This window comes from Palaemon carinicauda, chromosome 8, assembly GCF_036898095.1.
Source record: "Palaemon carinicauda isolate YSFRI2023 chromosome 8, ASM3689809v2, whole genome shotgun sequence".
NCBI lineage: Eukaryota > Metazoa > Arthropoda > Malacostraca > Decapoda > Palaemonidae > Palaemon > Palaemon carinicauda.
In genome coordinates this window covers 35,503,038-35,516,478 of record NC_090732.1, presented here as the reverse complement: position 1 = coordinate 35,516,478, position 13,441 = coordinate 35,503,038, and the positions used below count along the sequence as shown (strand labels likewise).

The 13,441-nt window shown below is 45.9% G+C and overlaps 1 protein-coding gene across 2 annotated transcripts in view; it reads left to right on the top strand.

Annotated features, from left to right (window-relative positions):
- The window catches only part of Bdp1 (transcription factor TFIIIB component B'' homolog Bdp1), a 186,334-nt gene that overhangs the window by 35,283 nt on the left and 137,610 nt on the right, over window positions 1–13,441 (top strand). For both annotated transcript variants that reach the window (XM_068378561.1, XM_068378562.1), the window contains one exon: window positions 10,759–10,887. In XM_068378561.1, the coding sequence (XP_068234662.1) occupies window positions 10,759–10,887 (129 nt within the window). The remainder of the gene's footprint in view (window positions 1–10,758; window positions 10,888–13,441) is intronic.

Sequence of the window (13,441 nt, the reverse complement as noted above, 5' to 3'; positions counted from 1 at the left end):
CATAAGGTGATAGAAAGAACAAAAAGTAAGTGGAGAACAAGAAAAAAGAACCAAGAAAGAGGGAAACATGGATAAGAGTACAAAGCTGAAACCTGCTAACTAAAACACTGGCAACAATTAGAGATCGCTGGCAATTCATAACATAGGAATAGTAAACTGAGGGTTCAAATACCTCCTTTAGGGTGCATTTATGTAGGAATGAACAACAAAAGTTATCATAATAATATTATCTTGATTTCTTTTAGAAAAGAAGCGAAAGCTTGCTGCAAATCTTTGGGAGCTCATAACTCAAAAACATACTTATTCCCACTTAGGTACATTTTTTCAATATTAAACTTACCCGATAATCATGTAGCTGTCAACTCCGTTGCCCGACAGAATTCTATGGAGGGATACGCCAGCTATCACAATACTAGAAGGGGGTGTACTTACCAGCGCCACCTGTGGCCAGGTACTCAAGTACTTCTTGTTGACACCTCCTCAATTATTCCTCTGTCGTGCTTCCGGCTAGACGTTCTGGGATACGCTTATGATCTTCGAGTTTGTTCACGGCTAATTGGTGAAGTATTCTCTCAGATTTCGGCTGTCGCATTACTGGAAACCTTCTTATATTAGCTAGATAGCTTTTATATAGTCCTGATTAACGGTTAACGATCTTTTGCTTGATTTTGGAAACCCCTTTGGCTAACTCTTTGGATTCAAGATGTCTGACATTTCGCAAGCCCCCTCCCATAGACGATGTAGGTCTTGCAATAGGCGTATTCCGAAGGCCTCGGTAGATCCTCACACCGCTTGTTCTGACTGTAGGGACAGGCCCTGTCAGTTAGAAAATCGATGTGAGGAATGCGCCGGACTTTCGGAACTGGAATTTGTCCGTCTTTTAAAATATTCATCTAAGTTAGAGAGAGGTAGAGTTAGGAGGAGTTCTTCTCACTCTTCAATGTTTTCCTCACCTCATGATCCCCTACCTTTTCCTACCCCTGTAGTGGCTACCCCCGAACCTACTGTTTGCCCTCCCGCCTGATATGTCTGTTGTTTTGCGTGCTATTCAGGCCTTAGGCGATAAAGTAGAGTCAGTGGTAAGTGACCATAAGTCTCTGATGGCCGAAGTTAAGGAACTTAAGGTCAAGAGTGCAGTGGGTGGAGTTAGTGCCAGTGCTGTGACGAGTGCTAGTGTCAGTGCAGTGCCAAGTGCTAGTGTCAGTGCCAGTGTGGTGCGTGAGGATTCTTCTGTGCGAGCCAGTCGTCCTCCCAGTCCGGGACCTCTTGCAAGCTCCCATGCCCAGGGGAGAAGCAATGTCGAAGGGCATAAGGGTTCGGCAGGCCTTGTTAGGCGCACAGAAGTTTCCTCGGTGGTTGCGGGCGTGTCTTCCAAAGACCGTCACTCCCACCCGCAGACGATTGAGCCCGTCTTTTTCTCGTCCGCTGATCATCTGTCAGGGAAGAAACGTTGGTCTCAGGTCTCGAGACCACTTAAACGCAGAGTCCAGTCCGCGAGTGCTCAGCCAGGTTGCAGTCATTGGCTCAGCTCTGACTCGCCGCAGTCATCTGTCGACTGCACTCCGCCCAAGAGGAGTAAGGTTCTGCCTCAACAGAGCTCGACTGTCGACCCTAAGTGGACTCTACTACAGTCCATGCAAGCACAGCTTTCGGACTTGATGCGTGAGTGTCGGGCTGAGAGTGTTGCTCCTCCGCCTCCGCCTACACTCCCTCCGCCTACGCTCGCTCCGCCTGCGCTCGCCTCCGCCTGCGCTTGCTCCGCCTGATCGCAGTACCATCTGCCAGGCGTACGATGTTGAGCCACGGTCTGAGTTTGCTGTTCCCAGTGGTGTTCAGCCTCCGCCTTCTTTAAGGCAACCTTTGCTATGGGATCAGGAGGATTATACCTCTCTTCCTCCGCCTCCCTTTGCTGCTCCACCAGTGGTGCAACTCTTGGCTGAGGTACAACAACCTCTCCCGTCCATGAGTCTGTCTCCTCAGCTCTCGCTGCAGCGAGCTCAACCATCCACAAGGCAAGCTCCACTACACCTTGGCCTTGTGCCTCAGGAGCCTCAGCTTGCGAGACATTTACCTTGTTCTGCGCAGCCTCAACCTCTTTACGCTCCGCTCACACCACAGGAACAGGAACTTGCTACTCCGCTTCCACCAACCGCTCAGCAAGCGCAATCCTTGGGTTCAACCGCTCATGCTAGGAGTCAGCCTCCTCCACCCATGCGCCTTCCTTCTGCTTCGTCTGCTATTCAGCCTTTGCAGTCTGAGCCTCAGGTTCTCCCTCAACAGTTACTTGAAGAGGAAACCACTACTATTGCGCCTTCTCGTTCTGACTCTGCTGTTCAGCATTCTTGTCCGATGCCTTCACTACACTCTGGTGATGAGGCGTCTGATGATGAGGAGGCACACCTGGATCCCTCATCAGACTTGGATGAATCCAAGCCTTCTCCACAGTCTATTGACTTTCGTAAGGTCTTGGTTCTGCTTAGGGAGGTTTACCCAGACCACTTTGTCTCTGCTATTCCCCGCTCTCCGCCATCTGAGTTTTCGCTGGGCTTACAACAAGCTAAGTCCTCCTATACTAAGCTAGTCCTAGCAAGGTCCTCTAAGAGAGCATTAAGGATCTTAGGGGAGTGGCTGCAGTCTAAGCAACACCTAGGCAAGACTTCTTTCATGTTCCCGCCGACCAAGCTCACTTCGAAAGCGAGCGTTTGGTATGCCACAGGAGAAGCACCAGGCTTGGGAGTACCTGCCTCTGCCCAGGCTGACTTCTCAAGTCTGGTGGACTCGCCTCGGAGAACTGCAATGAGGCGCTCTAAGGTTTGCTGGACCTTCTCAGACCTGGATCACTTACTGAAAGGACTGTTTAGAGCATTTGAGATGTTCAACTTTCTTGACTGGTGCCTGGGGGCCCTCAGCAAGAAGACCTCTCCTGCGGACAAGGATTCTGCCATGCTATTAATGTCCTGCATGGATAAGGCCATTAGGGATGGATCTGGTGAGATTGCGTCGATGTTTGTATCAGGGGTTTTGAAGAAAAGGGAACAGCTGTGTACCTTCCTTTCCTCCAGCATTACACCTTGCCAAAGGTCACAACTCCTTTTTGCTCCGCTCTCGAAGTTCCTCTTCCCTGAAGAGCTGGTTTAGGACTTGTCTGCTGCCCTGATACAAAAGGACACACACGATCTTGTAGCCTCATCGGCTCGTAAGTCTAAGGTTACTACCTCAGTCCCCAAGACTTATCGCTCACCAGTGGCTGATACCCCTGCGACGAGGTTCATACCGCCCTTTCGTGGTAGAGCCCCCAGCCGAGGAAGCTCCCGTCCAGACTCTTTCAGGAGCAAGTCCAGGAAAGGCTCCAGGACATCTAAAGGTAAACACTGACTCTCCGCATCTCCAGACAGCAGTAGGAGCCAGGCTCAAGATCTTCTGGCGAGCCTGGGAGAAGAGAGGTGCAGACGCCCAGTCTGTCAGTTGGCTGAGGAACGGTTACAGGATTCCATTCTGCCTCAAACCACCTCTGACCACATCACCCATCAACCTCTCTCCCAACTACAAAGAAGAGGACAAGAGGCTAGCATTGCACCAGGAGGTGTCGCTACTTGTGCAGAAGAAGGCAGTGGTTATAGTCCGGGACCATCAATCCCCGGGCTTCTACAACCGTCTCTTTCTTGTGGCCAAGAAGACAGGAGGTTGGAGACCAGTGCTGGACGTCAGCGCGCTCAACGCGTATGTCACCAAGCAGACGTTCACGATGGAGACGACGAAGTCGGTCTTAGCAGCGGTCAGGCAGGAGGACTGGATGGTCTCGTTGGACTTGAAAGATGCCTACTTTCACGTTCCTATTCATCCAGACTCCCAACCTTTCCTGAGATTCGTTTTCGGAAAGGTTGTCTACCAATTCCAAGCCCTGTGTTTTGGCCTAAGCACAGCTCCTATGGTCTTTACTCATCTGATGAGGAATATAGCAAAATTCCTACACTTATCGGACATCAGAGCCTCCCTCTACTTGGACGACTGGCTGTTGAGAGCCTCCACGAGTCGTCGCTGTCTGGAGAATCTCAATTGGACTTTAGACTTAATCAGAGAACTGGGTCTATTAGTCAACATAGAAAAGTCTCAACTCATTCCCTCCCAATCCATTGTGTACCTGGGAATGGAGATTCGGAGTCAGGATTTTCGGGCTTTTCCTTCGGCCCCCAGGATAAGCCAAGCCCTAGAGTGCATCATGAGCATGCTGAAGAGGAGCAGTTGCTCGGTGAGACAGTGGATGAGTCTCACAGGGACCCTTTCATCACTGGCCCTGTTCGTCGAGCTAGGGAGACTCCACCTCCGCCCTCTTCAATTCCATCTTGCAGCTCATTGGGACAAGGGTTCGACTCTCGAAGCAGTCTCTATCCCAATTACCCAAGAGATGAAGACCACTCTCCTGTGGTGGAAGCACAACCTCCTTCTCAGGGAGGGTCTATCGTTGGCTATTCAGACCCCCAATCTTCATCTCTTCTCAGATGCATCGGACTCGGGCTGGGGTGCGACCTTGAACGGACGGGAATGCTCGGGAACGTGGAACGAAGAACAGGGATTACTCCACATCAACTGCAAGGAGCTACTAGCAGTTCATTTAGCCCTGTTGAACTTCAAGTCCCTCCTGCTAGGCAAAGTGGTGGAGGTGAACTCAGACAATACCACAGCCTTGGCTTACATCTCCAAGCAAGGAGGGACCCATTCGAGGAGCCTATACGAGATCGCAAGGGACCTCCTCATTTGGTCAAGAGGTCTAAACCTCACTCTGGTCACGAGGTTCATTCAGGGCGATATGAACGTCTCAGCAGATCGCCTAAGCAGAAGGAATCAGGTCATTCCCACGGAATGAACCCTCCACAAGAGTGTGTGCAACAGACTTTGGACCTTGTGGGGTCAGCCTACCATAGATCTGTTTGCCACCTCCATAACCAAGAGACTTCCGCTGTACTGTTCCCCTGTTCCAGACCCTGCAGCAGTTCATGTGGATGCTTTTCTACTGAACTGGTCCCATCTCGACCTGTACGCATTCCCACCGTTCAAGATAATAAACAAAGTTCTGCAGAAATTCCTCTCGCACGAAGGGACACGGCTGACGCTGGTTGCTCCCCTTTGGCCTGCAAGAGAATGGTTCACAGAGGTACTTCAATGGCTAGTCGACATCCCCAGGACTCTACCTCTAAGAGTGGACCTTCTACGTCAACCTCACGTAGACAGGTTGCACCCAAACCTCCACGCTCTTCGGCTGACTGCCTTCAGACTGTCGAAAGATTCGCTAGAGCTAGAGGCTTTTCGAAGGAGGCAGCCAGTGCGATTGCCAGAGCGAGAAGGGTTTCCACTCGTAGAGTCTACCAGTCTAAGTGGGAGGTCTTCCGAAGCTGGTGTAGAGCCAATTCAATATCCTCTACCAATACCTCTGTGACCCAAATAGCTGACTTCCTTCTACATCTTAGGAATGAGAGATCCCTTTCAGCCCCTACGATTAAAGGATATAGGAGTATGTTGGCTTCAGTTCTCCGCCACAGAGGTTTGGACCTTTCTTCCAACAAGGACCTTCAAGACATTCTTAAGTCTTTTGAGACGTCTAAAGAGCGCCGTCTATCCACTCCAGGCTGGAACCTAGACGTAGTCTTAAGGTTCCTTATGTCTCCTAGGTTCGAACCTCTCCAGTCAGCTTCCTTCAAGGACCTTACCCTCAAGACTCTCTTTCTCGTCTGCCTTGCAACAGCTAAGAGAGTCAGTGAGGTTCATGCCTTCAGCAAGAACATTGGTTTCACGACCGAATCTGCAACATGTTCTTTTCAGCTTGGATTCCTAGCAAAGAACGAACTTCCTTCACGTCCTTGGCCTAGATCGTTTGAAATACCTAGCCTCTCCAACATGGTAGGTAACGAACTAGAGAGAGTTCTTTGCCCTGTCAGAGCTCTCAAATTTTATCTTAAGAGGTCTAAACCTCTTCGAGGACAGTCAGAAGCCTTATGGTGTGCCATCAAGAAACCTTCGAGGCCCATGTCCAAGAATGGGGTTTCATATTATATAAGGCTTCTGATTAGAGAAGCCCACTCTCACTTAAAGGAGGAAGACCTTGCATTGCTGAAGGTAAGGACCCACGAAGTAAGAGCCGTAGCTACTTCGATGGCCTTTAATAAAAACCGTTCTCTGCAGAGCTTAATGGATGCAACCTATTGGAGGAGCAAGTCAGTGTTTGCATCATTTTATCTGAAAGATGTCCAGTCTCTTTACGAGAACTGCTACACCCTGGGACCATTCGTAGCAGCGAGTGCAGTAGTAGGTGAGGGCTCAGCCACTACATTCCCTTAATCCCATAACCTTTTTTAACCTTTCTCTTGAATGCTTTTATTGTTGTTTTTATGGTTGTTACGGTAGGCTAAGAAGCCTTCCGCATCCTTTTGATTTGGCGGGTGGTCTATTCATTCTTGAGAAGCGCCTGGGTTAGAGGTTTTGTAGAGGTCCTTTAGTAGGGGTTGCAACCCCATATACTTTGGCACCTTTGGGTTGATTCAGCCTCCAAGAGGAACGCTGCGCTCAGTAAGGAAGACGAACTTAAAAAAGAGGCAGAGTAACGGTTCAATTCGACTTCCTTACCAGGTACTTATTATTTCATTGTTATTTGAGATAACTGTTATATGAAATATGGGATACTTAGCTATCCTTTAATCTTGTACACTGGTTTTCACCCACCCCCCTGGGTGTGAATCAGCTACATGATTATCGGGTAAGTTTAATATTGAAAAATGTTATTTTTATTAGTAAAATAAATTTTTGAATATACTTACCCGATAATCATGATTTAATCGACCCTCCCTTCCTCCCCAGAGAGAACCAGTGGACCGAGGAATAATTGAGGAGGTGTCAACAAGAAGTACTTGAGTACCTGGCCACAGGTGGCGCTGGTAAGTACACCCCCTTCTAGTATTGTGATAGCTGGCGTATCCCTCCATAGAATTCTGTCGGGCAACGGAGTTGACAGCTACATGATTATCGGGTAAGTATATTCAAAAATTTATTTTACTAATAAAAATAACATTTTTCTCACTTATTTGTTGTTCGATATTAGAGAAAAAGATAACGTTGAAAAGAAGAATAAAAATTCCACAATTCTGTCAGACAAAATTTTGATTTTCGTTTTACATTTTTTTTCACGATTATTTTCCGTCTAGACGAGGAAAAAAAAAATAAAAATTCATTAAAAAAAAACAGAAAGGAAAATCAAAATTCTGTGTGACGGAATTGTTCGGTTGTTAGAGTAGTTTTTGTGGTATAAGTTTCAATACAATTGGTATTATAGTAGTGGGGAAAAATGTACCTAAATATTTTTTTTAAATCATGATTTTTGCTCATACTGTAAATCCAAAAGTTTTTGATCAAATGACTTGAAATTTTTATATGATGAAGGTATTATATGTGTCTAAAACATATATAGAAATTGTGTAATTTGGATCATTAGGAAAAAAAATGGCGGACATGGCGGACGGTCCCCTTAAGTCACCGTTTTACTTGGGTTCATCAAGCTCGCATTGGATTCCTTCGAATCCAGCTCCTCCTGGGTCACGAATAAGAGCAGGAGTAGTAGGACCCCCCTATTTTGCGGGTCTTTATGAGACACGGGGTGGAGACGGACCCGAGAAGACGGTTGACAAATGGAATCTTCGCCGAGGAGCCTACCTGCTTGGTCCTTCCCCCGGATTGAATTCTCCCTCCAGATGCATCAAAGAAAAGGGAAGGGCCATGCTGTGCCACTTAGCCTCTGGGCTCTGGTCAGAATCTGAATGGTACCGTCTCTTAAACCTCCCAGAGTTGAGGGCAACCTTCCTACGGACAAGGGGTACCACCCCCTTCGAGGAAAACTTAGATTTGAGCCCCTGCTCGTTTCTCAGACAACACACAATGTTGACCTTGAACTCGAGCTAGAACTCATGGATGGGAAACAGAGAGTGCGGCCAAGAGGACCGCCTCTAGGTGCTGGAACTCTCCCTTCCAAGGGGGAATCCCTTCAACCACTGATCAACAATCTTCTTGCTTGTGGGGAGAATCACCGACTACGGCTGCAGATGTTGATCCTGTCTTTCCCTTCCGCAGAAAAGACTTCTTTCACCCATTGGACTCCTCATCGGAGGATTCTTCCATCGAAGAGAGGGATTCATCTATTCCCCTGCCGAGGGAGTAATCCCTCTTCCTGCCACTGTGCAGCAGTCCTCTTGCTTGCTGGAAGGATTCCCGACCAGCAGAAAACGGTGGTCACCTTTCCCATCCTCGAGAGAATCTTCCTTTTCCTGATTTTTCTCCATTTCAGGGGATTCCTCCCATGGGAATTGGGTTTGCCTATTCTCCGCCATGGTCCTTCAGAGCTGGCCTCATCGTCAGCAGTTTTGTCTTGATAGAGGACTCGTCTCACCTACTGACGTAGATCCTGAGAGATCCTACGGGAATTGGATTCATCCATCCCCCGCTCTTGATCTTTAAGAACAGGCCATCAGACTTGTCTTGCCCAGTAGACTCGTCTCGCCAGCAAGATTCGTCTAGCCCAGTAGACTTGTCACGCCAGTTGACTCATTTGCATCTCCCAACGAAGATCCCGAGAGAACCCCCTCAGCGACTCTAATAGCCACATGTGAACATCTTTCGCAAAGCAGTATCTTTGCTGTGACTTCAGCTTGGAGACTATCCAGCTCCTCTCTCAGAGAGTCTCTCTTACAACAGGATGCAAAGAGGATGTCTGGATACCTATGTAGATGTTTGGCTTCTGCCATCCAGACTAAGTGGACTGTAAGTTGGTATCAAGGAAGGGGTGTCCCTCCCCTCGATGCCACTATGCTAGCATTAGGGTAGTTCCTTGGTTACTTTCGGGAGGAAAGCTTCTCCGGTCTTGGCAATAAAAGACCATCGCTAGTCCTTGAGCCTCGCCTTAAGACCGAAAGGAATTAACCTTTCCTCCACGTCGGCATTGCCCATCCTCATACGGATTTTCGAGCCTACAGATCCCTAGTTGGAAAGTAGACTTTGATCCAGGACTCCAAGCAGCAGACGTTCACCTGACCTTGATGACAGGTCTCCCACTCGTGTTGGCTTTGGCCAAGAGAGTCTGCGAACCCCATGGGATGCCCTTAACGTCTCTCATTCATGAATATGGGCCAGGTAATGCTTGACCTCGTTTCTGGCAGCTCAGATCCCAGAATCCGAACCCTTCAGACTGGGAGCCTTTCGCAGCATGACCAATGATCCAGATCAACAGTTACTGTACTATGCCAAAGAGAATCTGGAGGCCCTACCTCAAAGAAACTACACGAGCTCGCCCCCTGGTTCATCAGCTCGGGGAAAGTTAAGAGAAGGATCACCAAGAACACGTTCTCGTCTTGGATTCGTAGGCATCGAATCCTTATCTTTCTCCTCTTAAAAGAGACCGAGACATCATAATGTTGGGGGCAGAAATACGCCCTAGTATTTATAAGACTACTTTGTGACGCAGGCCTTGTCAGCGGGCGTGTAGAAGCGTCAAATGGTCTTCACCGCCCACTTTCTGCAAGAAGTGACACACAGGAACATGGAGACATTCTCCATGGATCCAGTGGTGCTATACAATGAATGGTTTTAAAACCTCAGGCTCCCTGATGGACAAGTAGCAGATGTGGGAGGGTAGAGTTTAACCATGGTTAAGTCTGGGATGAATAACAGAATGACTGGCTCGTTCTTTCATCTTCCACTTTGTGGAATAATAGCACCTATGGTACTCTATAAAGCTGACCTCCACTGTCTGCAGGTAAAACCATTTCCTTTGTGTAACCTAGTATAGTTAGATATACTCATACTCACTCGCGATGTGGGATTGGGCAAGTCTATGGTACCTTCGGAAGAGTCCAATGACTGAGAACTCTTACCTGGACCTGTCACAGGACTTCCACCCTCCTAAAGGGTAAGTCATCTCCTATAAATAGCGTTGGTTTGTATTAGTGATGGAACAAATGACAAATTTGGAAGTAATTTGTATTTTTCCTAATGATACAAACCTGTTGCTATTTATACAAATTGGCCCGTCGGCTCCATTCCCCCTCGAAGTCCTACCTCCAAGCAAAGTGGGGTTTACAGCCCAGGTGTGAGTGAGCAGGATAGCTTCTACCCCTCAACCCCCCCACTAATTAGGGAGTGGGTGGTTAACCCTCGTTAAAAGTCTAATTGCTCATCTTTCAGCTTCGCCGAAAGTGATATCCCCTATACAGTATATAGCTACAGGTTTATATCGTTAGAGAAAATACAAATTACTTTCAAATTTGTAATTTTTTTTTAGCCTTAGATTAGTAGCTCATCTTCATTGTTCGGACCACTAATAAATATTAGAGCACACAGCCAGAAATACAGTATAAGATACAGAAATATACTGTATCCTTTATTGTCTGATCTGCTATTTTTGGCCATGCCAATTATATAGTGTATATTTTTGGTGAAAAATATCACTATAATTGAGAGTTATAGGCTAAGGGTTCATTGCCAGTTTTTATACCGGTTCTTTTCTTGGTGATAGTTGGATGAAGCAACTTTCCTATTTTTACGTTAACTGGTATAAGATAGTACAGTATGGTACAGATTTGTTTCCTTTACATTGCAACATTAAGGTGGGTTTTGACATATGGTGTGAGTAAGTTGTGATGGCTGAGCCTCATTAATGACAATGTTAAATCTTTTATCAGTAATACAGTACTAGTGTTTTCACATGTAACTTTTTTTTTACAGATCGTTAGCAATATGAGGCGGATGAAAATCCGTGCCGTGCCCAATATTGGGTCCGGTGGAAATCTACAGCGAGTTAACCTTCCTAAGACTAAACCTCCAGATGGAGATTCTACAATTCAATCAGCCAAAGTTAGTAATCAGCTTTCCTTTTATCTGTATAGATAGGCATAGAGTAAATCTAATTGTGTAATATAATCTCAAATATCAGACTACCTGTACTTTTTTTTTTAAATCTTCAGAACTGTCTCTGATGAAACTCATGTAGAGCATATTTTATGATATTCCCAATGCTTTGTGGCTACTTAAAAAAATTGGCCAATATAATCTATCATATGATGCCTGCTTTGGGCTATTTTCAGTGCATGATTTATTGTGGCATTCTTTGATTGTCTTTTGTCTGTACAAGGTTCATATCTCTTATTTGTTCCAAGACAAATTTGTTCCGTAACTGGAATACAAACCATGCTATTCAATAGGGTATTACTTTCGGCGTAGCTGAAATGACGAGACATTAATTTTCTAATGAGGGTTAAGTATCCACACCGCTAGTTAGCGGGGTGTAGGGAGGGTAACTTGCTACCGCTCCCCCTCACACACCTGTGATTGAGCTCACTTTGCTTTCGGCTCGGATGGTGAACGGTTGTTGCTGTTCTTCATCCTCGCCGACAATTGGCAGCCATTAACGTTTTCGTTTTCTCTTTTATCTTAGACTGAGTGTGTGTGAAGTTGACTTCTGCAACCATGCACACCTGCCCTGGACTCTCCGACCGCCCCTGTGGAACATTTATGTCGGCGGTCGAGACTGATCCTCACGCCCTTTGTCCTTCTTGCAGAGGTCAACGGTGTGATAGTGTCAACAAGTGTAGGGAGTAGTCTTCCTCCCAGTGGGAGAGGTTTTCGCAACAGTGGAAGAAGAAGTCCAAGCGGCATATTCCTCCTTCGAAGGTTGCTTCGAAGGGAGGAAAACCCAAGGCCTCTTCTTCGGTCGCCCAAACTTCCTCCGAAGTTCCTACTCGGTCGGTCTCATTCAAGAGACCGTTGAGTAGTAGCGTAGACCAATTTATTTCTGACTAACCCCGGGTCTCGAGAGATGAGGTTGCTTCCCCTAGCAAAGCAGCACCACCTCTCCCCCCGGGTGAGGCCTTGTCACTAACCTCCGTTTTTCAGATTTGGTCGTCCTTGGGGCTCACGGGTTCGCCCTCCAAGGAGGCATTGCTTGAGTTCATCCACATGGGTGCTTCTTTTTATGAATAGTACTTACCTGGCAGTTTTATATATACTGTATATAGCTGATATCTCTAAATCGGCAGAATTTTTCAAAACGAGGCAACCGCCTTGTGGTGGTTGGGAGGTAGGTGGTAACACCCGTCACAGGGTGGTCCAAGGAATCATTCCCGTGTCCAAGACTTCAGTTCATCTCTGCCGGCTGGATCGAAAACATCGTCGGTCCACCATTGAGAGTTTTTCGAATCATTTTCCCTTCTTTGCTTTTTTGGACTTCGTTTGGTGAAGTACAGTACACTGATTTTGGCAATCGTGTTTTATTATTATTATTTACTTTGTTTATCATGAGTGATAACTTAATTTTCGTGTTTGTGCGAGTGAAGTATGCAGAGGTTTTGTTTGTGCACTATATTTTAGGTGCCAAGTTTTTAATCCTAATGACAGAAATACGTTCCGGCAACTCTATGACGTCACAGTCGTGTGACGTAATCTTCATGTATGTCTTGCAATTCTCTTTATTTGTTTTATGTAAAGATTGGGAGGAATTCCACTTATATAAGTTTTTTTAACTTTTAATGTAAAATTTTAAAGAAATATTTGTCCATTTGGTATTCGTTCTTTAAATCATCGATCTAATTTCATAAATTAAATAGAACTAGCGTATGGTTAATTTACGCTGTTACTCGTTACTATCGGTGCAGTCCCAACATGCCTTGGTAGTGTTCTTTTCGATATGGGAATTAAAGTGTTGGCTATTATACTCCAACAACAACGATATGGGAATTCTAGTTTTAGTAGTATTTTAATTTACAGTATATGTTCCTATTGTTTACTTTTATATATGTAGATACGTTATTGCTATATCTGTTCTTTTTATCATTACAACTCGCTTGTTTTTGAAAACCCTTTGAATTAATTGTGGATTACATTTGTTTTCCCTTTTTCTGTTCATTTTAATCTTTAACGTATAACTTTCCCGGCGTTTGTATGTAACTACCGGGTAGGTATTTATGACATTTAATTTTACCGGTGGTTATATGTAACTACCGGGTGAGTGTGTTCAACATCTTTTTTTAATCTCAACTCTTGCCCGGTGGTTTTTTCTTTTTGTGACCGCCGGGTAAGTATGTTTGAAAGTTTATTTTATTATGGAAATGTCAGTTTAATATTTTATAAAAATATTTTGTTACAGTTTATATAGCAAGTACTAGAGACGATTTTGCTTTCTCATTCAAGCCCTTGGCAGAAGAATAAGTTCTCTCGCAACGGGCAGGACTAATTATGTTCTTTTGTGTAAGAGTTTAATAGTGCAAGTTTCAGTGCTAAATTAGGCATTGGATTCTTTCAGCACAGTGGACGTTGTTTTCCTAGCCTTAGACCTCTTCCAAGCTCCCCGGCCCATGGGAGAAGGAACGTCGATCGACGAAAGGAAACGAGAGGCGTTAGCTCACGAGCAAAC